At 40.7% G+C, this 27823-nt stretch overlaps 1 protein-coding gene across 1 annotated transcript; it reads left to right on the top strand.

Moving 5' to 3' along the window:
* On the top strand, positions 1 to 27667 carry fmnl1b (formin-like 1b). Its single transcript, XM_035530827.1, has 26 exons — positions 1 to 156; positions 9825 to 9908; positions 10517 to 10594; positions 10718 to 10791; positions 11752 to 11835; positions 11955 to 12077; positions 12937 to 13045; positions 14771 to 14847; positions 15101 to 15194; positions 17503 to 17574; positions 17859 to 17969; positions 18159 to 18305; positions 18421 to 18522; positions 18744 to 18996; positions 19186 to 19320; positions 19473 to 19597; positions 19902 to 20104; positions 20291 to 20525; positions 21117 to 21185; positions 21304 to 21384; positions 24316 to 24445; positions 25111 to 25274; positions 26137 to 26238; positions 26522 to 26626; positions 26845 to 26959; positions 27567 to 27667. Exons 1-26 carry the CDS (start codon positions 1 to 3, stop codon positions 27665 to 27667), a joined length of 3129 nt encoding a protein of 1042 aa, XP_035386720.1.
* The last annotated feature ends 156 nt before the right edge of the window (positions 27668 to 27823 follow it).

Raw genomic sequence — 27823 nt, 5'->3', positions numbered from 1 at the left:
ATGGGGAATGCAGCGGGTGGTATGAACATGTCCCCTGGACGAGATGTGACAGGGCCCCAAAGTTTCCTTCTCCCTGGGGTCCAGAAACATCCCCCTGGCCCTAAACTGCCCTTACCCCCAGAGGAAGAGCTAGAGGAGCGATTCGGCCTTGTTCTGGTGAGTAGTGGACAGACTTGTGTACTATTTTTATACATCAAATGACTATAAAAATGCAACAAACAAATACAAAAGAAATCTCTATATAAATTCCCAAAACGTGCCATGTACCAATTACTCCAGCTAGCACACTGAGGATTTTGTCTTTTATATGTCTGTCTTCATTTCAGTATCAGAACTCAAGCCTTGTTTTGAACTTTGGTCACCATGACAGATCTCTAATCCTTACCAGTTGTGTGTGTGTGTGTGTGTGTGTGTGTGTGTGTGTGTGTGTGTGTGTGTGTGTGTGTGTGTGTGTGTGTGTGTGTGTGTGTGTGTGTAAGTAAGTAAGTAAGTAAGCATGTACAGATGCATGCATGTCATGTGGGTGTGTAAGGTTTTCTTTCTCTCTCTCTCTCTCTCGCTCACACATATGCTGATCATCAGAACAGAGTGGTGCACTTCATGCATATGCAACAATGAGTGATGCTTGAACATTTTGCTGCAGTCTCCTACTCTCTGTTTGTCTCTCTCTGTCTTATGTAAGGTCATGGCCAATAGTTGTGAGACTGACAAATTTTGGTTTTCACAAAGTTTACTGCCTTTTTTTTTTTAAGATCCTTTTGTTGGATGTTTATATGGTATAGTGAAGTACAATTATAAGCATTTCAAGGTTTTTAATATTTTTTTAATTTTTAATTTTTTTTTTTTTTAAACCTTTTATTGAAAAATACATCCAGTTTGCCTGGCCAGTGCTTGGGAGCGGGTTTGCGCAAAATCTTGCCTAAGAACACTGCCATGAATAAGGAATGGTATCAAAACATCCTCCAAGAGCAACTCTCCCAACAATCCAGGAGCAATTTGGTGATGAACAGTACTTTTTCCAGCATGAGGAAGCACCATGTCACAAGGCAAAAGTGATAACTAAGTGGCTCGGGGAACAAAACATTGAAATTTTGGGTCCATGGCCAGGAAACTCCCAAGATCTCAATCCCATTGAGAATCCATGGTCAATCCTCAAAAAGAGGGCAGACAAACAAAAACACAGAAACTGTGATCAACTCCAAGCACTGATCAGGCAAGAATGGGTTGCCATCAGTCAAGAATTTGCCCAGAAGCTGATATCCAGCATGCCAAAGCGAATTGCAGAAGTCTTAAACGAACGTTCAACACTGTAAATATTAAATCTTTGCTTAAACTGGATGTATTTGTCAATAAAATGTTACAAAACCTATGAAATGCTTATAATTGTACTTAACTATACTATATAAACATCTGACAAAAAAACTGAGGCAGTAAACCTTATGAAAACCAAAATTTGTGTCAGTTTCAAAACCTTTGGCCACAAATGTACACACATGCAGTGTTGTATACAATTATTCTGAGGTATTTTGTTGACTTAATACTGCTGTGCATACACCTAAGCCTCACCCCGCTCCCAGTAAACAAAAGGGAAGTCTCTGGATCTGTTTTCCTATAAGAATGGGAAGAAAAAAAGTTAAGGGACCATTTTAGACTTAGGATTGGTGAGAGAGAGAGAGAGAGAGAGAGAGAGAGAGAGAGAGAGAGAGAGAGAGAGAGAGAGAGAGAGAGAGAGAGAGAGAGAGAGAGAGAGAGAGAGAGAGAGAGAGAGAGAGAGAGAGAGAGAGAGAGAGAGAGAGAGAGAGAGAGTGCATGTGTGCGTCAAAGAACCAGACTGAGGAAGTCAGATTCACTAAACATGATTGATGATCAGTAGATCTCCTTTAGTATGTCCCTCCCTCACTGTGATGCACATTGTACATCATTATCTTTATTCACATACCAGTGAGGTCATTTGCAAGTACTCTAATTATCATCTCCTACTCTCTTGTGATTTGTATGCTCTTGGTATACACTATAAGGTTAAAGTACTGATAATCAGTTTGAGGATAGTTAGAGGATAATTATATGCATATAGTTTGAGGATAATTAGATGCACATTGAATGGACTGTGTAGGAAATAAAGGTAATTTAATACACAATCTTTCCATTTCAGGGAATCCAGGGTAATTGGATAACTGGCTCTTTGATTGTTTCTTGGACAGCTGTGTTGTTTCTTATTAGTGTATGCACAGGAGAGCTATCAAAAATTTTACAGCCAACTCTAGAATCCAGGATGCCAGATGCGGCATTTACACGTGAAGTCTCTTGTCACTCTCTCAACATGAAGACCAAAGAAATGTTTATGCCTGTAACTGGAGATGTCTACATTTCCAGGGAGGATTCCCATCTGGTAACGTCTACAGGTCTTCATTTAGACAACTACTGCAAAGTATGAACGATACAACCATCACAAGAAGTTTGTAAGTTTATTAGTCCAGTTACTTTGGTATCCTGAAATGGCAGGATTACTGTGAGAGAGACAAACTATATATTATTTCTAGGCAGGGAGTAAGGAGCAACTAGCTACAGTTGTTGAAATATTGTTACGGTGGTAAATGCACACTAAGGGTAGGTCTCTGGTAAATACATGCTATGGGGAGGTATCTTTGTGATAAATACATGATAAGGGGAGGTCTCTCTGATACATGCACTCTAAGTAGAGGTCTCTCTGTCGTAAATGCACAAATGGGCAGGGGTCTCTGAGACATTAGTTATTTTTTTAAAAAGAGCTTCTCAGGTACAAATCCTTCACATACAAATCAGCATAATAACATGCCTCTACTTTCCTACTCTAGCGCTCTCTTTCTCTCTAGTTCTCTCTCACTCTCTCTCTCTGTCACACATAAACACTTTCTTCTGGGAGTATACTGTAAATATGAACATATGCTCTGCCCCCTTTAATGACCACTGCACTGGCTCCCCTCCTGAAATCATCACTTCTGTCAGCATCAGAATGCACCAGATCTGTTATGTCAAAAGTGCCGTGATCTGGCAAAAAAATAAATAAAAAAAACCCAACCACACATGGAATAATGGAATAGCATAAAGAAGCTACGCTCATTACTACAGATATGCCGTGGCATCACTCTCAATAAAAGATGAACTGCTGCAGTCTGGAAACAGCGCAGCATGTAGATGTGTGAGCATGTTGGTGTGAATGTGTGTGCCCATGTCTGAAACGTCATTTAGTGGCATGCTAAGGATAGCTAAGTTTACAGCAAAGCAAATAGACTATTAGGTTTTGTGTTGAATATTTCATAACAGCTGTTGTGAATGGCTTTCAGCTGTTGCTATTGCTGACTGGTTGGCTTGTTACTGGTGTAAATATTGCTAACATCATATTGTCACCTTTGTGTGGTTCCAGATGGTAAACCTCAGTTAGCTGCTGAAAGTATGGGGCTTTAGATTCTGTCTTTGCAGGGTATTTTCTACTAATCCATTCAGCCTGTCCCACAGCTAGGCATGGTGTGTAAATCATGCAGACTGTATACTCTGCTTGGCTCATAATATTTTTACTCACTATATTGCTATCACAGACCAAATCTGATTCAGATGGATGTGCTCATAAGATCTGTTCTGGAGCTCTTTGATATAAATGCTCAACCCCTGATGAGCACTCTGGTATTAGAGTAATTCAGGGCTCAAAATAATTGTTACATGACGAATAAAAATGAATACCTGTGAATTAATAATTTCTTATTGCAGTAAAATACTTTTTTCTTTTGGTTTTGGTTTAATCAGAAGTGATTGCTTTTAAAGACTTTTCAAGGATATAATTACAAAATTTCTCATTTTGCTGATCAACTTGAGCAATTGAGGGTTAAGGGCCTTGCTCACTGACAACTTTCCAATTACTAGTCAAGTGCCTTAACCCCTGAGCTCAGTGTCTCCATATGACTTTGTATGTCCATATTCACTCAGTGTCTCCATATGACTCTGTGTCCATCCTTTCTCAGTGTCTACAAACAAGTCGGTATATACATCCTCACTCAGTGTACTAATATGGCTACTGCAGTAGATAATATCTAAATAGCCAGTCTTAGCTATACACGCACTCTTATGATGGGCAGAGTCGCTTCTGCTCTGAAGCGGAACATTACTAACATTAGTTAACATTACTGCTAACCCAGTCTCCATGGTTGGTCACAGGTCAGTGTTGTCGCATTGTATTTGCATGGCACATTACTGTTAAAGAAGATGTCAGTCACTGGATCTTCATGTGTGAGTGTGTAGACCATGTTTTTCACCCAATTGTGTTTGTAAAGTGTACTAAAATTCTAAGGAGTAAGTTAACAAGTCAAATGTATACCTTTCAGAACCCCCTTAAGTAAAATTCCATAAGAGAGAATCGATTTTTTTTTTTATCCACAAAATATTGGTAGATATACTAAGATAACTGTTGGCTGTTGTATAATTTTGGAATATCAGAGTCAGAACTGTGGACAGTATATAGCATGTGTGGTGAATCCCTGTTTTGGAGTATGTGATCTGTACTGCCTCATATCCCAAAGTGAATCATATCAGATTATGGTGAAGTGCTTTCTTTGCCACATGAACCCTGGTGGCAGGATGCCAGAGGTTCCAACAGGTGACTTCCCATGTCTCATAGCGCAAAGAGTGAGATGAAACCGATATGTATTCTAAGCTGTGACAGTGAAGTAATAAATACACACACACATTCATGTTCAAACACAAATTCACACCCAAAGGAGCATACAGAGTTTGCATGTGTGTCTTAGAGCTACAGCATCCAGGTATGTGCATCTGTGCATAAGTATTGTGCTTAGACATGCATGCCTGTATTTAAAAATCAACGGGAGCTCATTAAAGATTGGTGGTCTTATTAATCTTGCCATGCAGAGGGGCTATGGGCAATCTTAGACAGGCTCTTCATTATCCAAACGACCCCAATTAGTTAATGGAGCCAAACATGGAAGCACTGGGTAATGGAGAAGTAGTTGGCTAGGGTGGCGGTGTGGTGGGCTACAGGAAGAACATCAGGGGAGGTGGGAGTAGCCATGGCAGCTGAGATGAGTAGAGGCTCAGTAACATTGACATCCCATAAGAGAATGTCAATTAAGGGCAAAAGAGAAGTAGTTGGCTAGGGTGGTGGTGTGATGGGATACAGCATTGGACATCAGGCATCTCAGACGGGTTGAGGTTCAGTAACATCTCGACATCAGGGGTAGGTGTACCTCAGCAGAAAGAGAGACTAGAATAGGCATGTCCTGGTATGAGGGTGTGTAAATTAGGGAACTATAATGTGCAATGATGGACTCCGGCAGATCTAGCTATGGCTGTGCAGCTAAAAGGATAGAACCCAAAGGAACCACAAGCACGAGGGCACCCTGGAACATCAGCACTCTGCCGCTTTCAGTCAACAAACTTGAGTTAACTGAGAAAGGTGAAGTGACAGCATCATAACATTCCAGTTTACCATAACTCTCAATGCCCATGGACTCCCAGATCTACACCTTTACCTAAGATGGGAAGTAGTTAATAAAATGCTTTACTGGACAGATAGGTTTTCAGCCTAGCCTTAAATATTGAGACTGTGTCTGAATCTCAAACATTTACAGGAAGGATATTCTATAGTGTGGGAGATTTATAGGAAAAGGCTCTGCCCCCTGCAGTAGATTTTCTTATTCTTGGTACTACTAAAGAGCCTGCACCTTTTAATTTAAGCATTCGTGGTGGCTCGTAATGCACTAAGAGTTCTCTGAGGTACTGTGGGGCAAGACCATTCAGTGCTTTGTAGGTAATTTAGTATTTTATAATCAATACAAAATTTTACAGGGAGCTAGTGTAAAATAGTGATGTGGTAAGAGTGATGTGATCAAAATCAATAAAGGATTGCTAGATAATTTATCTGTTTTGTTGTGTTATTTAAGATTGGTTACTGTACCTATTCAGCTAATAAAGATTCATGGTCCCAGTTTGGAATTACAAACTGTTAAATCTGATCAAATGTTTGCTAAGATGGTATTTCAGTGTTGACTCCCAACTATCTTCTTTCTTTTTTCCTCTGTCTTGCTTTCTGTGTGTGAAGTCCTCACCTCTGCAACTCTGATCTGTGTGTACTAATCAATCATTATTTATGGAAATCTATCATTGATTACACAACAGAGAATGATCCATGATCATGATCCTAAATGATCCAGCAAGCATAGTCCCCCTCTCTCTTGTTCCCTCTCTCTCACACACAATACACAAAATCTCATTTATAAGTCAACATTAACAATATCCTACCGTACAGTTTGGATATGATTAAGACACATCATGCCATCCAGAACATGCTATAATATTCACATTGTTTCATTCTTGGCAAAGATGAAGACAGTGAAACAGCAGCGCCACATTCCTAAGTTCTTTAAAGCCACCGGGTTGCATTTAATGAGTTAATTCTGTGAACAAGCAACCGGTCAGAACCTTGAACACTCCCAGTATATTACTTTGTTATTCTTTCATTACAAGATATGATGTACATTGGTGTTGCAGAACAACTCACACCCCCACCAAAAAAAACAGAGAGGGAGTGTGGGAGAGAATCAGGCTGAGACAATATGGTGTAGAAGATGTTTGTCCTTGAGACCGTGTCTCCTGCTGCCTATCCTCATTTCCCACTATGAAAGAGGAACAGAACTATTACTAGGTATTAGAGATTAGAGCATACATTTTTTTTTAAAAGCATACTGTACATGGATAAAATGTGGCAAAGTGTATGCTGTGCAGCGTGTCTTTAATTCAGCATGGATGAGGAGAAGACAGTCAGATAGAGAGGGACAAATATATAAAGTTTTTGTGTGTTTGTGTTTTAGTTTTGCCCTAAGGGTATATTTCTGCAGATCAGTAGCTCTCTTCCCACAGACCTGATCTTCAATATAGGCCACAGCAGTATGCTAATGAAACCATACTCAGGGGAATAAAAGTGTGGGGGGGGGGGGGCTTAAAGGGTTACCATATAAAAGGAGCATATCTTGCTGCCGAATATTAGTGGCAGAGAACAGCAATAAGAAAATGACAAAGAAAGAGTAACAGGAAGAGTGTTAGAACAGTCAAACACTGCATACACTAGATTGCCATTGATTACAACTCTGCAATTAGAGAAACAGTCAGAAACTGATGGCAGTTTCAGAGGTTGCCTGAACTTCATCTTTGGCATTCAGTCATTAACATTGTTTTTATAATGTTATAATGCTGAAGGACCAGTTGGTGGTGTTACCACTGACAATGTGAATGTCATGGAGCTGACCTGCTACAGATCCATCCACTTTCCACAAACAGACTTCATCCATCCACTTTCCACAAACGTACCATTTTAAAATCCTATTAACAGCTATCACTGCAACTTCAGTAATCACCACTGAGCATAGTGTGTGCAGGGGTCTGTCCCAGCACACCAGCACCCAAGTCTGCTCGCTAATAATGAATGATGATGAATGGAACCTCTGCAGAGCGACTGGGTGCTAACACACAAAAAAAGAGGCAAGGTGAAGGGAATGGTCAACACTCAGTGTTGGCTGAGGTGAGGGCCCAAAGACAAGGTGAGAGCCCCAGGTCAAGGTGAGGCCTCTAGTTTCCCAGCCAGTGTTTTTCAGCCCGGCTCCTGAAAGTCCCCATTTAGGGTTTCCCTTGCAGTAATACACCCTTTTTAACCCCAATAAGGGCTTTTTCATTAGCTAATGAGTTGAAGTAGGGGCACTGGGAGCAAGGTAAGCCCTATTTAACTTGGAGCCTTTGATGCATACTTTGTTCTCTTCACAGCACATAGGGCTCACCAGTTAGCTCACGTTAGAATAGGCCTTCTCGGAATCTTCTGGAAAGCAAGCCTGGCGGCTCAGTGGATGGATAGTCAGAGATAGGGAACTGTGTTACAGTTAATCAGTCGTTCATCTCCTTGAAGCATGTGGTCTTGTTGCACACAGACAGCTGTGAACAGAATCACCAAAAATCTCAAGAATTTCTGATCACAAAAGCGAGTGCAATTCTTCAGCCCAAATACTCAGTCAGAAAAAGAAAACTTGTTTTATTGTCTGGTTGAAGATTTGATGTCAACCCTTATAGTAAATCAGATCTCCTACATATCAAACTGTTTAAGGATGATTATGTTGTGAGTTAAGGTAAAAGAAAACATGGAAGGTCCTCTTTTGTTACAAGATTAATTTAACACACTTGACATCACAACTTTATTTTCATAAATATGGTAGCAGATCTTCGGATGTGGGGAAAAACACTGACAGTTTTTAGGCAGATACTTCAATCAAATTTTACTGTACCCATCAATCCAGTGACTGAAACTCACTAAATATTCACACAGACGCTATAATGCAGGAACACACCCACTGAACAAAAAGTAAGTCCATTCGACTTGTCTTAAACTTTGTGTTGAGAAACTGAACTCAAGTCATCCATGGTAATATTATGGCCAATACTGATTTGGGTTTCAAAACCACTTTCTCAAACATTTAGACCTTTTTTTCAAGATGGTGTGGGTTGGTCTTGTTCTTTGGACCTGCCAGCTTATGTTTGTGGCCTAGTCGGGTCTTGGATTTTGTGAGTGCTATAATGTAAATAATGTATGCATGTACATACATCCATCATCCATTTTATTAGAAGTATTTATTTATTAGAAACACCTCAGTGGTGTATAGTTTTAGACTACAGGCCCATCTGTAGCTGAGAACATTAGTGTTAGCCACCCTCCATCTTTATCAGTGGACAGTACCTGACCACAGGACTACAGCTGGCTGGAGGTTTTTGGGTGTCACCCCACTTTCTCCTCAGCAGCGACATATGTAAAAACATGTGACAAATCCAGAACATCTTAGGACCTCCTCCCTTTACAATAGTCACTACCCTACCACCACGCTGAGTGGCTCCATGCTGTGCTGAGAATGGCTCACTATCCAAATGACAAAAATAACAGCCAGAAGTGTGTGTGTGTGGTCAGAATCCCAATAGTGATGAGATCAGAGGATGACAAACTGCTCATGGCAACAGATGGGCCTCAGTCTGGAATTGGACACCTGCAAAAAGCAGGTGTCCAATTGGTATAAGATTGGTGTACCTAATAATGTGGACACAAAGAGTCTAATAAACTGGGAAATGTGAGTATGTATGTTTGTATACGTGTACATATTTGTTGTTGTTGTGTATTTTGCAGAACATCCAGTGTATGGTGGCATTATACATAATCTTTATTCTTAGCATGTGTTCTTTGGAAAGAGTGTGTCTATAAATTTTAGTATCTTAGATCCAGTGTATGTGTATAAACTCCAGGAACACCCTTTCAAACCTGATGATTGTCTCTGTTTGCAAAAAAAACCTGTTGTTATGACGACATGCTAAATAATGTATAAAGAGCCTGTGTTTTGTGTTCGAGGAATTACACACGTGCACTCACTACACAGTAGACTATACTGGTTTGTAGAATGCCCAGTGGCAGTAAGTGTTCCTGAAAATACTGAAAACACATGCACGCAAGCACATACTGAGTATCATATTGACATCTGAGCCCCCTAAATGCAGAATTACTGCATTCCAGTTTGGGCTGGTAACATACTCATGAAAAAAAAATGTCCTACATCAATATTACTGATCTAGGGTCTTCCTCCTATCTAGAATGGTCTGAGTAAAAAAAAAAACTGGCAGGTGAAACTGACTCAGGAACAGTTATACCACTCCAATTCTTGATCTTGGATAATGGGTTCCCCTTTCTGCTGTAATGGAAAGTTGTGATGAAAAATGTAATTATTCTCTCTTTCTGTGTTCATGCATGTATACAGAACTCCATGAATCTTCCTCCTGATAAAGTGAAACTACTCTGCCAGTATGACAATGAGAAGAAATGGGAGTTGATCTGTGACCAGGTAAACACACATACAACCACACATGTACATTGCTTGTATGTGTGTATGTCTTCTGTTCAGTTCAGCATTAATGATGGTCAGTTGTAGTCTTTTCAAGGGCTATTTTTCTTCACCCTTACCACTACTGTGTACCATATAGCAGTATTCACTTGCATTCTCCATACTTATCAATAGTGGTTTGAGATAAGAAGACCTGTAACATAAATAGCAGTCTTTAACCAAAACACTGAGATTTATTAGCATTTTAAAATTAGATGTTCCATGACTTTTAATGGAAAAGAGATGTTAAACCTGACTATCTCTGTTTCAAGTCAAGAATAGGATTCAAGTCCTTTTTTCATTTCTGCCTGCATCAACATTAGAGTGTTTATACCATGAGAGAGAGAGAGAGAGAGAGAGAGAGAGAGAGAGAGACTGGTCTGTCCCAGATAACAGTGAATGTGTTATGTTTCAATAATTGGAGTGTTGTATTCTATACCTGCCCAACCTTCCAGACTCCCCCACGCTCTCTGCATTCACAGTACAATCAATTTGAGGAACCTTCTGTGTGTGTGTGTGTGTGTGTGTGTGTGTGTGTGTGTGTGCGCGTGTGTGCACTCTCTCCTCAGGAGCGCTTTCAGGTGAAGAATCCCCCATCAGCATACCTGCAGAAACTCAAAAGCTTCTTACAACAGGGAGGAAGGAAGGTGAGAGAGAGAGGTGGAGAGAGAGAGAGAGAGAGAGAGAGAGAGAGAGAGAGAGAGTGTGAATGGGACAATATCTTTAGCGTGATGTGTCATTTATGTTTGTCAATCTTATTTGTGTGTCAGTTTAAGAGGCGTGTCCCAGAGATCACACAAGTCTTGAGAGAGCTGGAAATATCCTTAAGGACCAACTACATCGGGTAAGAGAAAATGTACACACAAGGACTTCAGGGAAGACAGTACCTTAAGCAATGAGGTCGCGTTTACTGCAGCTAATCAGAATCCAGCCCAGACCTCCAGTGTAGGCGTGGTCTCCTATGCAATATGCCCACAAGAAAGACACTGTTAGTAAAAAGGCCTGCCATTGAACTCTGAGCAGCTCTCCACCTACTGAGGAACCATGGTAACGGACCTCCAGCCATGACTGGTAAATCAGTCTTGAACGAGTCCCATCTGCCAGGACGTCAGAATAGAAGTAAACAGGGACTAATTACTTCATAGAGGACTTTAGATTCTCAATTTTAGTAGGAGTGAAACTAAAAACCTTTTTGACTGATTTGCATTTAACCTGTAATAGTGAAAAACATAACCATGACTGAGTAAACTGTGTTTTGGAATATAACCACTGTCTTAGAGATCTAACAGATTTTCCATCCACAGAATGTTGAACAAGGACTAGCAAAATCCCATATTTGTTACTACACTAACGAGACTCAGGAATTTTGTGCCATTTTTGCTGAGTAGTTTTATTTTTATGTATCTTATGTTCTGTTACACCTAAAAAATCCCATCTAGGAGTTTAAACAAATCTACTATGTTAGGCTAAATAGAATTTCAAGCTTCCAAGGTCTCTTCTGAATAATTTGATGCACTGTTGTTAAATGAATTATTACCTGATAACCTGACCATATCTATCTCAGTGTTTGAAATGCTGGAATGTAGTGTACTGTGAGTGAATATGATGTTCAATGTGTTCAAGGCCTTAGCAGAGGAAAGGTCAAGTACAGGTGTTGGTAATCTCATTCTCATTCGTCTCATTCGTATTGCTCAAGGGTGCTGAAAGGAACAGTTTCAGAAATGTCTGAAATGACACTGCCAACCAATACTTACACATAATGTCCCATGCTTGAGCCTCTTCTGGTCTCTTTGTTCCTTTCTAGCTGGGCTCAGGAGTTTCTAAATGAGAAGAATAAGGGGTTGGACACTCTGGTCGACTACCTGTCTTTTGCTCAGCGGGTTGTCTCGTATGTAAATTCCATCTCAAGCCACAGACACTGAACTATAATTAATATGTAATGTTTTTAGAATGTAAAAATCCATAATAATCTCAAATCAAGTTCCCATTGCATGTGTGTATTTGCAGGTATGACATGGACAACACTGACAATGGCAGCTTTGAAAATAAATCACTGGATGATCTGACCAGCAGTGCTACAAACTCTCCTACCCATAATTCCTCACGTAACAACCATTCATTCACCGGACGGTCAGTCACTTTCACCACTCTCTAAAGCTGCAAATATAAAAAGGACATGTGTGTGTATCAGTGTGTGTGTGTGTGTGTGTGTGTGTGTGTGTGTGTGTGTGTGTGTGTGTTCTAGCCCTCTAGTCTAAAACCACTAACAGTACAACAAGAAGAGGATTGTCAGGAAACCATTCATTTATACAGTGTCAATACACACAACTCCCCCACACATGCAACCCTCCTACACATTTCTTACACTGCAGACACTTTCTGATAGACTGTTATGTCAGAGACAACAGCCTGATGCTTGCCTGTGGGAGTTTTAAGTGTGGTGGGACAAACACACACATACATACATACACACACACACATATATACACACACACACACACACACACACACACACACACACACACACACACACACTGCTTAAATGGCTGTCAGGCCACATTCAGGCCAGTCTACATTCCTGCACCAGAAAATGACAGTCGATGTATGCTTGTAATGTGCACACAGATTCTGTGATAGAACTGTGTTGTGGGTTTCTCTGCTGCATTCAGAGGTAAATTCTTGGGTTACTGTGCAGATGTTTTTTTAGGTTCATATGTCCTATCGTATTAACATCTTTCTCCTTCTAGGATTGCAAAAATGATGCAGGTTCACTTTGAGCATACAGTTGCACCTACATTCTTCCATACAGTCTTTTAATTGACTCGTTTTCATATGAAGTCTACTTTATATTTCCCAGGCACCCAGGCATTTACTAAGGCATCCACCCAGGGCATCCACCCTTCATCCCACCCATCCACCTTTCCTCCCTGACCACGTAGCATATCAGTACTAGTTCTGTGTAGGTAAATGCCTCTATGTCTGTTCAAAGTTTGACTTCTTTCCACCACAGGAAGGCCCAGAGGAACTCATGCCTGCTCAGTCAAAAGGATCATCTCCACCTGTGCATTTTATGCATACGGGCCATCATGAACTATCAGGTTTTACACACACACACACACACACACACACACACACACACACACACACACACACACACACACAGAAAATAGGGGTGGGGCCAAATCTGAATACAATATTTGGCAAAGCACAGATAGTGGGTTTTTATGAATATTTATTCCATACAAATATTTTTAAAGTTATTTGTTTTCAAGAAGAATAAAACAGCTTGTGGTTTAACAAAGATGTCATGACACTGTTTCTGAAATCACAGACACAGAGGAGCTTGTTGGACCAGTAGGAGATTAGGCTGGCGTTCGCCTGTTAGCCCTGTAACTAAGCTTCCATTGTTGGCAGTTTAGAAGTAGGTCTACTTTTCAGGTGATTGCTCCGAATTGCATCTACATTTGACAAGGATTGAAATAGCCTATTAAACTACTGTGCTTTTTGCAAACGGCAAGATATTGTTAGCTCCATTGTTATCTCTGTTGTCTACTACTTAAGTTGCCTTACGTTCTTGCAGAACATTTATATTAACACATTTATATTAACACTAAATCCTAAAGAGCTGTAATCAAAAACAGGATCGTTACCATGCCCATATGGAATGTAGGACATATGTACAAATGGGAAAAAATTAAAACCCCAAGACAAAACAGCAGAGGGCTTGAATCTGAAAATATGAAATGAAACAAATAAATAACTTTTATTAATCAGTTTAAAACAGAGACATTCATTTATACCCTCTCAGCAGAGTTACAAGCTCACAAGAAGTGAGTTCACAGGAAGGGCAGCTTCATCCAGTTCTCAGTAAGATGTATCAGGAAGGGTCACCACACAAATTTACAAGACAAACAAAGGCACAATGACTACCTATAAAACAAATGCAGTTTTACACCAAAGTTATACTACAACTCATTTCAATCAGCAGTAATGACCCCAAACCTGCCTTCTGAGCATGAGAGTCTACTCAGATGTGAGGGAGCTCAAACTGCTACGTAACTGAAAACAGATACAAACATTCATGAAATTGGCAATCCCCTTGTTTACCCTTAAGAACCCCCTCCCCCCCACTTTGTTTACACCCTTCTTTGCCCAACCAACAGGTTGAAATGCAGAGAGGACTAAACTACTAACCTAGGTATCACCAATTAAGGGAAATAAGAGAAAGCTACAGTGTCCCAGAAAGGACACTCCTGCTACTGTTATGGGGAAATACTCCCACTTACAATCACTAAGTTTACAAATAAGCATCTTAATTATCATACTCCATACCTATGTATTTTAATGCTATAGATAATGTTTTTACAATTTATTGTTCATTCAGCTTTGCACATTCATATGAAATCACCACACCTACCTGACAGTAAATTAGCAACACGTCATCAGAAAACATTAGACACATTAGAATACATTAGAAAACATGTCACGTCACTATGTATGTAATATATGTGTAATTTGGGAAAAAAACACCCCAAACACACCCCCTCACAATTCATCCAACCCTGGGTACAGCCCCTAATTCTTATACCTCCTTCTACTTTTATTTGAATACAAATACAAATAATTTTGCTGCCTCAACCACAGATACAAATATAAACACTGGCCTCTCTTCCCATCCGTAATACACAACCACCCACCCACACATTATTCTCATATTATTCTTTTCCGTTCTTTTTCTAGTTGGTTGTGTGCAGCTATGGTTCTGAATATTGCCTTGTCTCAGTTTGTCATTCTCATCTTTTCATTCTCATTCCATCTTTCAGTCTGGGTTTAATCAGGTGATGGGCCATCCACGCTGCGTGAATGAGATCACTCTAAGTCTCAACAACAGGAGTTCCAGGTAAGAGTGTGTGTGTGGGTAAATTTAGTTTGTGTGAAGACCATTTAATGCATTTGGACTCTTGGACTATAGCCATAGTACTGGGTCACTTCGCTGCTTTTACCTTAAATCCAAAACGTATGTTGATGTGTGTGATATATGTATGCCACAATGATGTGTGAGTAATTCATCTGTATGATATTTGCTTTGTATGTTTGATGTGTATTTTTGATTTGTGTGTGTGTGTGTGTGTGTGTGTGTGTGTGTGTTGCAGAACTAAAGCTTTAGTATTGGAATTGTTAGCTGCCGTGTGTTTGGTGAAAGGGGGTCACAACATCATTCTCTCAGCTTTCAACAACTTCAAAGAGGTGGGTAAAGTAATTTTTCTCTTCCTTCCAATACATTTCTTCTGTTCTCTTCTATTTTATCCTATTACCTCCCAAACAAGCCTCATGGAATGCCCTCACCCCCCCCATACATGCTGTCTCACCAGCTGTACATTAGGATGTGTAGCATTAACATACTTGCCTCTCTTTTAACCCGTCCTGAAAACTACGTTGGGAACAACCAGAACAAAAGAGCAGCTTGCCATGAAAATAGGAAACATATGTACATTCTTGCACACACTCTGAACCCACCCCCCAATGCCTCAAGGTGACTTTAGCCCCCAAGCAAAACCTTAGTCTCTGTCTCTCGCATACATCAAAAGCAGATTAAAGGCTTTGATGACCCTGATACAGCATTTGCCCGGATGAGGCATTTAGGGCAAAGAAAACACAGATTAGACCAGGATGCTAGTGTCCAAAATGTCATCTGGGCTACGGTTCTTTGGAGACCTTGGAGATTGTGAGTCCTGTGTGCTAAGCACTAGGTTAAATGCTGTTAAGGCTGTGGAAAAACAGCTTTGGGAGATGTCATTTCCTTATCCCGACCAACAGAGTGGGTCTGTGTTGTGTTGTATTCTGCTTCTGGTTTGAGCCCACATATGTAAAGCATCCTTTAACAGCTGGTAAATTGGTGTTCGTTTACCTCAGTGGCTGAATGCATAATGTCCATCATTCAACTGTGGTTAATGCAGTGGAATCTGAACTTCTTTTACATCCACTTTGTTGAAAATACCTAGCCTGTACTTACATTCACTAGTCACTTTATTTGGTCTCCCTGTCTTACGTGTACAGGGGTACAGTTACATACTGCAGTCCATCTGTTGCTATACAGTCAGCCACCTTCTACTTTTATCTCTGGCCAGTTTCTGATCATAGAACCATTGCTGTTATTATTATAAGTGACACTGACATGGGTGTGAGTGCAAACAAATAATATCTGACTAAGAGCATTGTTGTGGCTATAATCTGAGCATCAGTGAAAAAGGTGAGGATGACTAAAACAAATGATGTATTGGAAAATATGGGCTTAAGTTCCTGACTACTCCAATGAGGTGATTGTAATAAGCAGCTATGTCTAACAAGGAGGCTGGTGAGTCTATGGTCAAAGAACAATAGACCCAGAGCTTTAAAAAGTGAATTTGAATCTATTTAACATTCAGGTTTTGATGACCATGAGCCATGAGTTACACAGACACCCACTCCAGCCAGGGTGCTAAGCTCATGTTTCACTGTCTACACTCAACGAGCTGATGCACCACTAGCGGACAGTGGCTACCAAACTGGGTGGGTGAGGTCTGACAGGCTTCCTCTGAGATCCAGAAGCATGACAGGTTACAAAGTAGGAGGGGAGCTCTAGCCGCTCAGTCGCTTGTATGTGGCCTATCAGATGTTCATGATATCAGATGTTCGTGATCACTTTGTGATCACCACCACTGAGGCACCACTGTTCAGCAGTGAAAGAAATTAATTAGAAGAGCGTTTGTGTATGTGGGTGTTGGCATGCTGCTTTAGCTTGAGTCAGGTTTGAGTTGTGTGTGTGTGTGTGTGTGTGTGTGTGTGTGTGTGTGTGTGTGTGTGTGTGTGTGCGCATGTCAGGGTTTCAGGTGTCGTGTGGTGGTGACAGAATTTGGGTATTGTTTGGACACACAGTGACGAACTGATTACTGCATTATTCAGGAGTCCAGTCATGAACACACACACACACACACACACACACACACACACACACACACACACACACACACACACACACACACAAACGTGCACACAGAGAGCCAGGAAATCTCCTGCACCCCTAGTTGACCACTCTGTCATGTTAATATAAGAAAGCAAACCACAAATGGAATCCCCTGCCTAGAGTTCACTATGCATGAGTGTGCATCTCTCTGTACATGACAAAACACAGCAATATAGCTTATACTGCCCTCATGTGTGTGCTCATATCTTTGATAGGGAAAAGGCCGTATCCATAACCTGCCAACCTCCTCTTTGTGGAGTCTGCCACAAAGCATGTTCAGCATACGTGTGTGTGTGTGTGTGTGTGTGTGTGTGTGTGTGTGTGTGTGTGTGTGTGTGTGTGTGTGTGTGTGTGTGCATGAAGAGCAGCCTGCTAACTACACTCCGGTACTCTGGCTCGGTCTCATGTCTGTGGCGTATAAGGAGATATATTGTGGCAGGAAGCCCCATTGTGGCTGCAGTCTGACTATGGTAACATGGGCACTCACACACAAGGCAACCGTGGTCTGAGGTGTAAATCAAAGTCATCTCCCCCCACCCCTTTTGAGTGTAGGTCAGTGGTGAGAAGGCACGCTTTGAGAAGCTGATGGACTATTTTCGGAATGGAGACAACATCGACTTCATGGTAAGATGCCAATTTTAAACACTTGAGTAGTGTTGCTCCTGAAGGGTTTTTAGGATCGTGAAGAACTCATTCATTATCTTATTTGTATTAATAATGTTATATACTCAGCCTGGTTAATAAGGGGGAAAATGTGTTATGCTGGAAAATGTTAAATAAATCAAATGTAATGTTGACATAGAAGATTGAAAACAAGGATATAAAACAATTAAAATAGAGTGAAACATTGGCTAAAGGGGTACATTTGTCTGTTTGATTAACCTGAAGTGCTGTATTCTTCCCACTAGGTGGCATGCATGCAGTTCATCAATATTGTGGTGCATTCCGTAGAGAATATGAACTTCAGGGTTTATCTGCAGTATGAGTTCACACAGCTTGGACTGGATGATTACCTGGAGGTAAGCCACATTCACACACAAATAGAGAAACAAAAAACCCTTTGATTTGAGTTATCTATATAAATTACACTTACAGTAGATAACCATAACTCTGTCTCTGTGTGTGTGTGTGTGTGTGTGTGTGTGTGTGTGTGTGTGTGTGTGTGTGTGTGTGTGTGTGTGTGTGTGTGTGTGTGTGTGTGAGAACAGAAGTTAAAGCTGAGTGAGAGTGAGAGGCTACAGGTGCAGGTCCAGGCATATCTTGATAATGTGTTTGATGTTGGAGCCTTGCTGGAGGATGCAGAAACCAAAATCACCTTACTGGATCACTTAGATCTACAGCAACACAGCACACATGTACACACATACAGATACACATATATACATACATAAATACATGCATACAGCACAAAATTATATTACTGAAACATACTTTACTGTGTGTGTGTATGTGTGTGTGTTTACATTGTAGTTTGGTAGCAGGTTGGAGGAGTGTGAGAATGAAGCAATGGTAAAAGTATCTGAACTTGAGAAACAGCTCATAGAGACCACCAAGGAAGTGGAACTGCTGAAGGTACAAAGAACACACAAAAACAACCCCCCACACACAAACCATATACAAATGTTCCCAAATATACACACACTCAGATTCAAAATAAACACACAAATAAATAAACAGTGGTGGACCTGATGGCTCTGAGCATAAACACATCATCAAGCAAAAACGTATTCATCTCATGTGTTCTTTTGTGTGTGTGTGTGTGTGTGTGTGTGTGTGTGTGTGTGTGTACACAGAAGAGCCTGAGGGAGTCACATGAGCAGGTTTTGGCCCTGCAGCAAAGAGAGTGTGAGCACGAGATGGGTAGGGAAACAGAGCGGCAGAAAGAGCATGAGCGGGAGCACTCGGTCAGAGTGCTGACCTTGCTGGAGCAGAAGGTCCAGACACTGGTGGACCAGGGCCTCATGCGGATGGAGAGATCCGAGTCTGGCTCTGTGGACCTCAACGTCATACCAGCCAAAACAGAGAAGTCACAACTACCTCGCACAGGTGAGAGAGCATTTATAAAATGGTAATTTTGTAAGTGTGAATTTGTTACAAAGTCTAAGTACACTGTAAAAACTGATGCTGGTTGTAGATAGTCTTTTAATATTATTCTAGTAATAACATATTGCTAGTATTCTAGTCATATATCTAAACAGAAATGAACTGAATGGGTGTTTCATTTCATGTTTTCAGATATAAATGAGATTATGGAAGTAGATAGTCTACCAGCCACATCTGCTGCACAGTCTCAGCCCCCACCTCCAGCCCCGCCCCCACTGCCAGGCCCCGCCCCTCCACCCCCTCCTCCTCCTCCCCCTCCTGGCAATGGTCTTCCACCAACAGCACTACATGGTACATGGTAGCCTTTTCTCCAGGGTAGATTACTATCTGCAGTTCTTGGTGATTGAAACCCTGTTTATTTGTCTTCATGTGTAATGTGCATGTGTAATGTGCATATGTGTGTGTTGCGTGCGAGTTAGGTATACGTGGTAGGAAGCCAATCAAGACAAAGTATCGCATGCCATTGTTTAACTGGCAAGCATTAAAACAAGAACAGGTGGCCAGAACTGTCTTTACCGAACTGGACGATGAAAATATTTTAAGGGTAAGAAAGTGGTTGTGGTGGGAAAGCGTTTCCATGTAACGTTTTGTTAAATGAGATCATCTTACTCATGTGGAAGTCCAGTTTATTTATATAGTGCTTCTTACAACATGTGTTGGCACAAAGCAGCTTTACAAATGTTTGAGTCCAGATCCCTGATGAGAAAGCCAATGACAATAGTGGCAAGATAAAACCATACTACCGTCCTTACTTCTGAACTTTTCCATTAACACTGGTTAACAGAAAAGATATTGCTAGAACATCCTGTTGTCATGTGCCTATCTCATGCATGCTTCTCTTCCTCCAGGAATTGGATATGGGTCAATTTGAGGAGTTGTTTAAGACAAGAGCTCAGTCAGCCCCTGCTGACGTTTGCACTCTGAAGATGAAAGTGTCTAAGAAAGCTTCCAACAGAGTCTCTCTACTGGAGCCCAACAGGGCCAAAAACCTCGCCATCACTCTGCACAAGGGAGGCATGGATGCCAACCAGATCTGCACTGCCATTGAAAAGTATGTGCAGATGCATACAGCTGCAGTATCATGTAACATACACGGACATGTGCAACCTGCTATGTTAACTATATAATACTGGAGACAAATAGTCACCACTGCCCCTTCCTTTCATTTCCCATTCCTTTGTTCTACCGCTCCATCAACATCATCACTAACATTCTCTCTTTCTCTTTCTCTCTGCAGTTATAACCTCAATGCATTAAGCCTGGATTTTTTGGAGCTGCTGGAGCGTTTCATCCCGTCGGATTACGAGTTAAAATTAATCCAGAACTATGAGCGTGAGGGGCGGTCCCTGCTGGAGCTGTCAGAGGAAGACAGGTTCATGGTGCGCTTTGGAAAAATCCCGCGTATCACCTGCCGCCTGAGCACGCTCACCTTCCTGGGCAACTTCAGCGAAAGCGTCCAGCACCTGCAGCCAGTGAGTTGGGCACATTTCAACAGTCCATCCACACACTGATGGCTGGATTGACGGATCTCATGGTAGAGGTGTTAGGCAAATATTCCATGGTCAAATGTACTTAAACATATACAGGTGCTCTGTGCATAGCTGTGTGCCCTTAATGAGAAATGTTATATAGTATATTAGGGGCACCATTAACCATAATCTGTAATAGCACAGTTGAAATTGCAGATTGAAAAAGCAGCTTTGATGGAGCCAGCTAGCTCTGCATCAACATGATTTGTGCAGAACAATAAAACACTCAAACATGTGTCAGGCCAAACTTGTAATTGAAAACACTGCCACAAAATCAACAAAATAATGAGTAATGAAACATTCAGAATTAGGTAATAGGTGTATCAGGCAATGCGTTTATCATAAAGCACTGAATTACTCGGGCAGGCTCATAATTACACTGCTTATCTCCACATAAACACAGTGATGTAAATGCAAATTATTGAGACTAACAGCAGCTTATCATCTATTTTGCATTGTTCAGATAATTTGTTTGGAAGCAGAGGTTCAATTAGTGCCATTCCCACTGTTCTTCCTTCTTTTTTGCTTTTGCAGCAACTGAACACCATCATTGCTGCCTCAATGTCTATTAAATCCTCCAACAAACTGAAGAAGATTCTAGAGGTGCTCCCATGCAGATATAAAACACACATCCTTCATAACAATGTTTTATTTATCTTGTTTTTTGATTATTTTGCTCTGAATTAAAGGAAGATCACCAAAAATATTATGATTTGTCTAGATTATTCTAGCTTTTGGCAACTACATGAACAGCGGGAAGCAGGGAGCAGCGTATGGCTTTCGGCTCCAGAGCCTTGACCTGGTAAGAAGGAGCTTCTGGAATGTTCTCCAAGGCTCAGAGAAGCTTGACTAACACTCTTATAACACTGTTATATAGGTCCTTCATGTAGGTCAGCACAAGGGAGGAATTTGCCCTGAATGTACACTTCAGGCTCCTCAGCTTGGAAGGCCTAATGCTATTCCCTTGAGCACAGCCAATGAAATAATAGAATCATGAAACTGCACCGTCCTCGAGCACAACCAGTGAGCTTGACAAAGCAGTTCTGGAATTCAAATGTTTAGAATGGGGTTCAGTAAGTGTTGCTGCATATTAGATATTAGCTATATTACAGAAAAAAAACCTTTACATATGTTTGGAATATAAGTCTAGCAGTAAAGTACCCTTGTGTTGTACACCCCCCCCCCCCCCCCCCATTTAGAGACAAAAAGCTGTATACATTTTTTTTTTTTTCCGTTAAGAAAAAGCTGCTCGAATATTTGTGCAGAGCTGAACAGAACAGGACAGTTACATTATCAGCAGCCTTGCAGGGCCAATATAAGTTACTAGCCTTCTAATCAGCCTGTGAGGTGCTAGTCTATTTTAACAGTCTTTGAGAATATTGCCTTTTAAATCAACACTTAAGGCATGTAATTAGATTAAGGCTGAGGTAGAAAGCTTAGTCCTTGTAGGCTTACAGAACACTAGCACTTCCCAGGCTGATAAAAGCTATAATGACAATTGCACATTGCACAAATTACATGCCCCCAAGGCTGATGTTCAAGGTATTAGCCTCAAAAGCTGATTATAAAGATCACCATCTCTTAGTCTATTAGGTTTTATTTTGTAGCCTCTTTGGCATTATAGGCAGTTATATGCCTTTAAGGCTGCTGTAAATGTACCGTCTTCAAATGCATATAGGAAAGATTGATACTTTCCTCACCAGTGAGAAGATCAATGACTATTTTATGTGGCAGCTTCTTTGGCAATTTTTAGCTGCCTTAACTGCTGAAAGGCACGACCTTCAAAGTCTGATAGCAATATACACTATATTGCCAAAAGTATTCACTCACCCATCCAAATCATTGAATTCAGGTGTTTCAATCACTTCCATGGCCACAGGTGTATAAAAACAAGCACCTAGGCAGACTGCTTCTGCAAACATTTGTGAAAGAATGGCTCACTCTCAGGAGCTCAGTGAATTTCAGTATGGTATTGTGATAGGATTCCACCTTTGCCAACAAGTCCAGTCATGAAATTTCCTCGCTACTAAATATTCCAGTCAACTGTCAGTAGTATTATAATAAAGTGTAAGTGACTGGAAATTACAGCAACTCAGCCACGAAGTGGTAGGCCATGTAAAATGACAGAGCAGGTCAGTGGATGCTGAGGCACATAGTGCACAGAGGTTGCCAACTTTCTGCAGTCAATCGCTACAGACCTCACTTCAAGTGGCCTTCAGATTAGCTCAAGAACAGTGTGTAGAGAGCTTCATGGAATGGGTTTCCATTGCCAAGCAGCTGCATCTAAGCCTTACATCACCAAGCGCAATGCAAAGTGTCGGATGCAGTGGTTGTGAAGCACGTCGCCACTGGATTCTAGAGCAGTGGAGCTGTGTTCTCTGGAGTGGCGAATCACGCTTCTCCATCTGGCAATCAAATGGAAGAGTCTGGGTTTGGTGGTTGCCAGGAGAACAGTACTTGTCTGACCGCATTGTACCAAGTGTAAAGTGTGATGGAGGGGGGATTACGGTGTGGGGTTGTTTTACAGGAGTTGAGTTCAGCCCCTTAGTTCCAGTGAAAGGAACTATTAATGCTTCAGTATACCAAGAGATTTTGGACAATTTCATGCTCCCAACTTTGTGATAACAGTTTGGGGATGGCCCCTATCCAGTTCCAACATGACTGCGCACCAGTGCACAAGGCAAGGTCTATAAAACTCATGGATGAGTGAGTTTGGTGTGGAAGAACTTCACTGGCCTGCACAGTGTCCTGACCTCAATACTTATCCTAGTTACATGCCTTCAAGGCTAATATAACAGGTAATATACTCAGACTGAACAGACGAGCACCTTCCAGGCTAATTATAAGGCCAGTAACTTATACTGGTAAGAGGCATGCAAGGCTGCTGTTAACGTAATTGGTATGTTCTAGACAGCTCTGCAAAACAATGCTAGAAGCTTGTTTTAAAAACTGAAATTTCCTACAACACAGTCATACTGTGCTTCTGCACTTCACAATAACTTAATACAATAAATAGCTGAACCTCATGCTAAATATTTGAATTCCTGTGCTGCTTTTTCATGCTATGATCTCAGTGGTTGTGCTCAAGGGCGGTGCCATTTCACGATTCTGATATTTCATTGGTTATGCTCAAGGGGATGACACAACCTTCCAAGCTAAACAACCTGTAATTCTACATTCAGGGCAAATTTCTCTGTTGTACAGTAGGTGATGTATTCTCTCAAAGTGCATAAGGTACACACAGACACACACACCAAATCAGGATGAGATCTGAAAAATATAGGTTTACAAATGTTTTCTTCTAAATTATCTTTTTAATATTCATGGAACCCATTGTACTCATCCCTACCTCAGCCCTTGAAATAGTTAATTTTCTGATGGAAAACTCTCATTAGTTGGTGACACATCTAACTTGGGAAAACACAGAAAAACTGTTTTGTTTTTTTTTTATAAATTATATTTGGCAATATCTTCTCTGCTATAGCTGCCAGCAAAAGTCTTTTTGCTGTCCTGGGATTGACTACATCCAAGCACTAAAACAAACGTCCAAGCATCTTAGTGGGATTTTCAGGGCACTTTAACACCTCCGCACATTCTTACAAGCACCCACAAGCCTTGGAGGGTTGTGGGTATTTTGGGAAAACTCCAGAAAATACCTGTGATGGTGGTCTTTCCATACTGTGGTTTATAGTTTTCAACATAAGCTGTTCCACTGGTCCCTTTCATCTATTAGCTACTGGATATGAAGTCTACGGATCGCAAACTGACACTTCTACACTTCCTGGTGAGCATTATACAGGAGAAATACCCTCACCTGCACACCTTTCACACTGAGCTACAATTTATGGACAAAGCAGCACTAGGTAAGTACAAACACATGCACACGTAAACACAGGTTTTGTAGTAAATGCACTAGGGTGTCAATGTATTTCTGTATTATATATTACTGCAGTATTTCTATGCCTGCATTCATTCCTCAACTTGGCCAATCAAAAAGAAATCTTTCGTCTCTTATAGCTTTTCAAATGAAAGTTTCAATTTCTGTAAAGGTGCAAAGGTCCCTGCATTATCAGACATTCCTGTCATCGTGAGACATTTACAAAGTCCTTACCAAGAAAAGAAATTGAATGTGAAGAAATTGAACACACACACACACACAAACACACACAAACAAGGATTGTTAATTTTAAACATATTGCAAAATAAGCACTATTAAAATTAATATTTTGGAATAATTTGGAATTTCTAGACTTTACTACATTTGGTGATATTTGGTCCTCAATCAATCATGCTCTCGTCCCTTTAAATATAGAAATATAAGTATACAGACACATGCCCAGCCAAAAGCATATAAATAACCTTAGCTCTAACCTTTCATTGAACACCTGTCTTTACCACTGAGAGAGGAAAATAATTGTTTGTGCTCTACCAGTTACATCTGAGTAAAATTACACATTTAACATGCACGTGTAACATTACATCACAGTGTGTACCCTCAGTCATGCAGATACATCTGTCCCCATTACAGTGTCCCTGGAAAGCATCTTATTAGATGTACAGGCACTGGAGAAAGGAATGGATGTGACCCAGAAGGAGTTTGAGGAACAGAAAGACAGTCCTATCCTAAGAGATTTCTTGTCCAATAACAGCAGTCTCATGAAGTCTGTGGTTAAAGATGCAAAAACTGCCCAGGTATGAACTGATCTGCCCAGGTATTAACTGATCTGAAATACTTACATTACCATCCCCCCCCCCCCCCCCAAAAAAAAGTTATTTTATAGGCAACCCTAATTTCTCCTCCAAATCATTTTAAAATAGCTTAATTCTTGACAACATTTCTCTAAAGAGAGCAGTTAAATGCAAGGCAATAAACATATCAGTTGTAAATAAACAAAATGACACTTTTTTCCTTATCATAGAATTTCTACATCAAATTAAGTAGTCTTGTATTACTTTGGTGGTAATATTATATTACACCACCACTGTTATTTACAAAGTAGTTACAGTACTGTATATTATATAACTTTCCCTCCTGCTTATACTTTTCTTAACCACCCAAAGGCAAAAAAAAATAACTAAGTGCACTTATTCCCTGTTATTACCATTCAGAGTTATATGTAGAGTGCATGTATACAGATATGGAATACATTAACATGTACTGTACAGCACATTCTATAAACATTGCACATATCAATACCATATAGGCACATTTTCTATTCACTTGATTAGAACCCCATGCCTTGCACCTACACTCACAGGCCACTGTATCAGAAACAGCTAATCTGCCTCTACAGTCACTGGCCACATTATTAAGTACTCCTGTTTTCTAGGTGTATTTTATAAGTGTACAACTGCAGACTGTGGTCCATCTGTCACCACAAGCAATTCCTCAGCCACCTTCTACCCCATTAATCACTAGTCAGTTTGTCTATATGAACTTTTTCAATGATCAGACACTTGAACATGATGAATCACCAGGACACCACACAAGTGGCCACAAATATTTCCTGGTACGCATATGGCAAAGAGCTGACCTGTCTGTCTGTCTTGTTAGGAGGTGTATGAATCTGTGGTGGAGTACTTTGGGGATGATCCAAAAACCACACCCCCTGCTATGTTTTTCCCAATATTCATTAGGTTCATTAAAGCCTATAAGGTAACTCTCTTTTAGCATGTTCTAAGCAGACAAAATACTACTATGTCATATTACCTTGTTAAAGCACCAGCCAGTATCAGACCACACTATGTTCTTTAAAGTTCTTAAGCTGCCTCTACTTACCATGCACCAGTATGTACAAACAAACTGTTGAGTTTTTAAGAGAAAATACTAGTAATAATCTTATTTACTAAAAACACAAGTTGTGTTTCTCTGATTGTGTGACAATTTGTTGGATTTGCTAGCTTGCATTGAAACTAGCTACCCTCTTATCTCTCTCTAGTTGGCTGAACAAGAGAATGAACAGAGAAAGAGAGATCATTTCATTGGTGCTGATGAGTTCATGGACCCGGCCATCTCCGACCCAGCCTGGAATAGGCCAAAAAAGGTTGAGAGAGTAGGATGGGCCTAAATCTATGGGGAGGGGCTTAAAAAGCAAGAAATGTAGATGTTTCAGGATTAGGAGAAAAAAGGTTCTAACTTCTTGAAACAGAAGTGTTCTCAGAAACATGTCCATAGCATTTGTGCTCATGCGTGCACATGCAAACACCCACACACACACACATACCTTTCACATTTCATGTGTGTGTCCCGCTGCATCTGCAGGTGCCTGCATTGTGGCCGCTACCACAGGTGGATTTGATCGCGGAGCTGAAGCGCCGGCAGGTTTCTCCTCTGGTGCGCGAGGGCAAAGACGGTGCCATTGAGGACATCATTACAGGTCTGCATAGGGTCAAGGGTCAAAGGGCAACTAGCAGCAAATAACACACTAAGCCAGTACCCATAATTACGATACAGCACCAGTGATACAAACAAATCGTTTTGTACCGCACAATATTTTTCCTTACCTTTCATTGACTGTTAGGTAAAAAAAAGTTTGAAAAATCCGCCGATGTGTGCATGCTTAAGGCGATACTCTAAAAAGCCCAGAGAAAGAACGATTTGCATCATTTATTGTGCTCTCAAGTTTTCTATTTCCTGTTTGTTCTTGTCAAGACTGTATGTCTCATATATCTAAAATCCTGAACAATTTACATTCTCTCTCATTCCCCATCATGCTCTCTCTCTCAGCCTTGAAAGCTGTTCCTTTCACTGCTCGTTCAGGGAAGCGTTCTTCACATTTGTTCTCTGAATTTGGCTTCAGTGACTTGAGTCCTTCATAGATTTTTTTTCTCTGATTTCTTGCTCTTTCTCATTGAAGGTATACAGTATACAATATTCACCTTTTTAATTTATTGTTCTATACAGCATTTGGCAACTTGAAATTAATCTATCAGAAGCTTAGCTTGACTTTTTCTACATTGGCACATATTGTTTTGTGTGTGTAGGTCTGAGGAATCAGCCTTACATAAGGTCAGATGGAGGGAGGTGCAGCAACAAGTGGAAACCATCCCAACAACTTCAAGTTTCCTCAGATATCTCTCTGTAACATGTACTTTCATGCACAGATCCAGTGAATTCTACTTGTTCCTGTTGTACACTAAAATATAATTCAGGCTATTTGACTGTACAGACAACACCAGACAACAAACATGATTAAGAATCATCTACGTTTTGGATCAGGGTATGGAGGACAATCATTTTT

The sequence above is a fragment of the Electrophorus electricus genome, chromosome 10 (genome assembly GCF_013358815.1).
Source record: "Electrophorus electricus isolate fEleEle1 chromosome 10, fEleEle1.pri, whole genome shotgun sequence".
NCBI lineage: Eukaryota > Metazoa > Chordata > Actinopteri > Gymnotiformes > Gymnotidae > Electrophorus > Electrophorus electricus.
The sequence above is the reverse complement of the archived record's forward strand: the minus strand, read 5'-3'. Positions and strand labels throughout refer to the sequence as shown.

What these genes read in the sequence shown, in the direction of transcription:
- fmnl1b (XM_035530827.1), top strand. Translation starts at nt 1, where the DNA reads ATGGGGAATGCAGCGGGTGGTATGAACATGTCCCCTGGACGAGATGTG. An exon ending in AGGAAGTGGAACTGCTGAAG is followed by an intron (nt 18,523 to 18,743) that starts GTACAAAGAACA and finishes GTGTGTACACAG; the next exon opens with AAGAGCCTGAGGGAGTCACA. An exon ending in AAGATGCAAAAACTGCCCAG is followed by an intron (nt 25,275 to 26,136) that starts GTATGAACTGAT and finishes CTGTCTTGTTAG; the next exon opens with GAGGTGTATGAATCTGTGGT.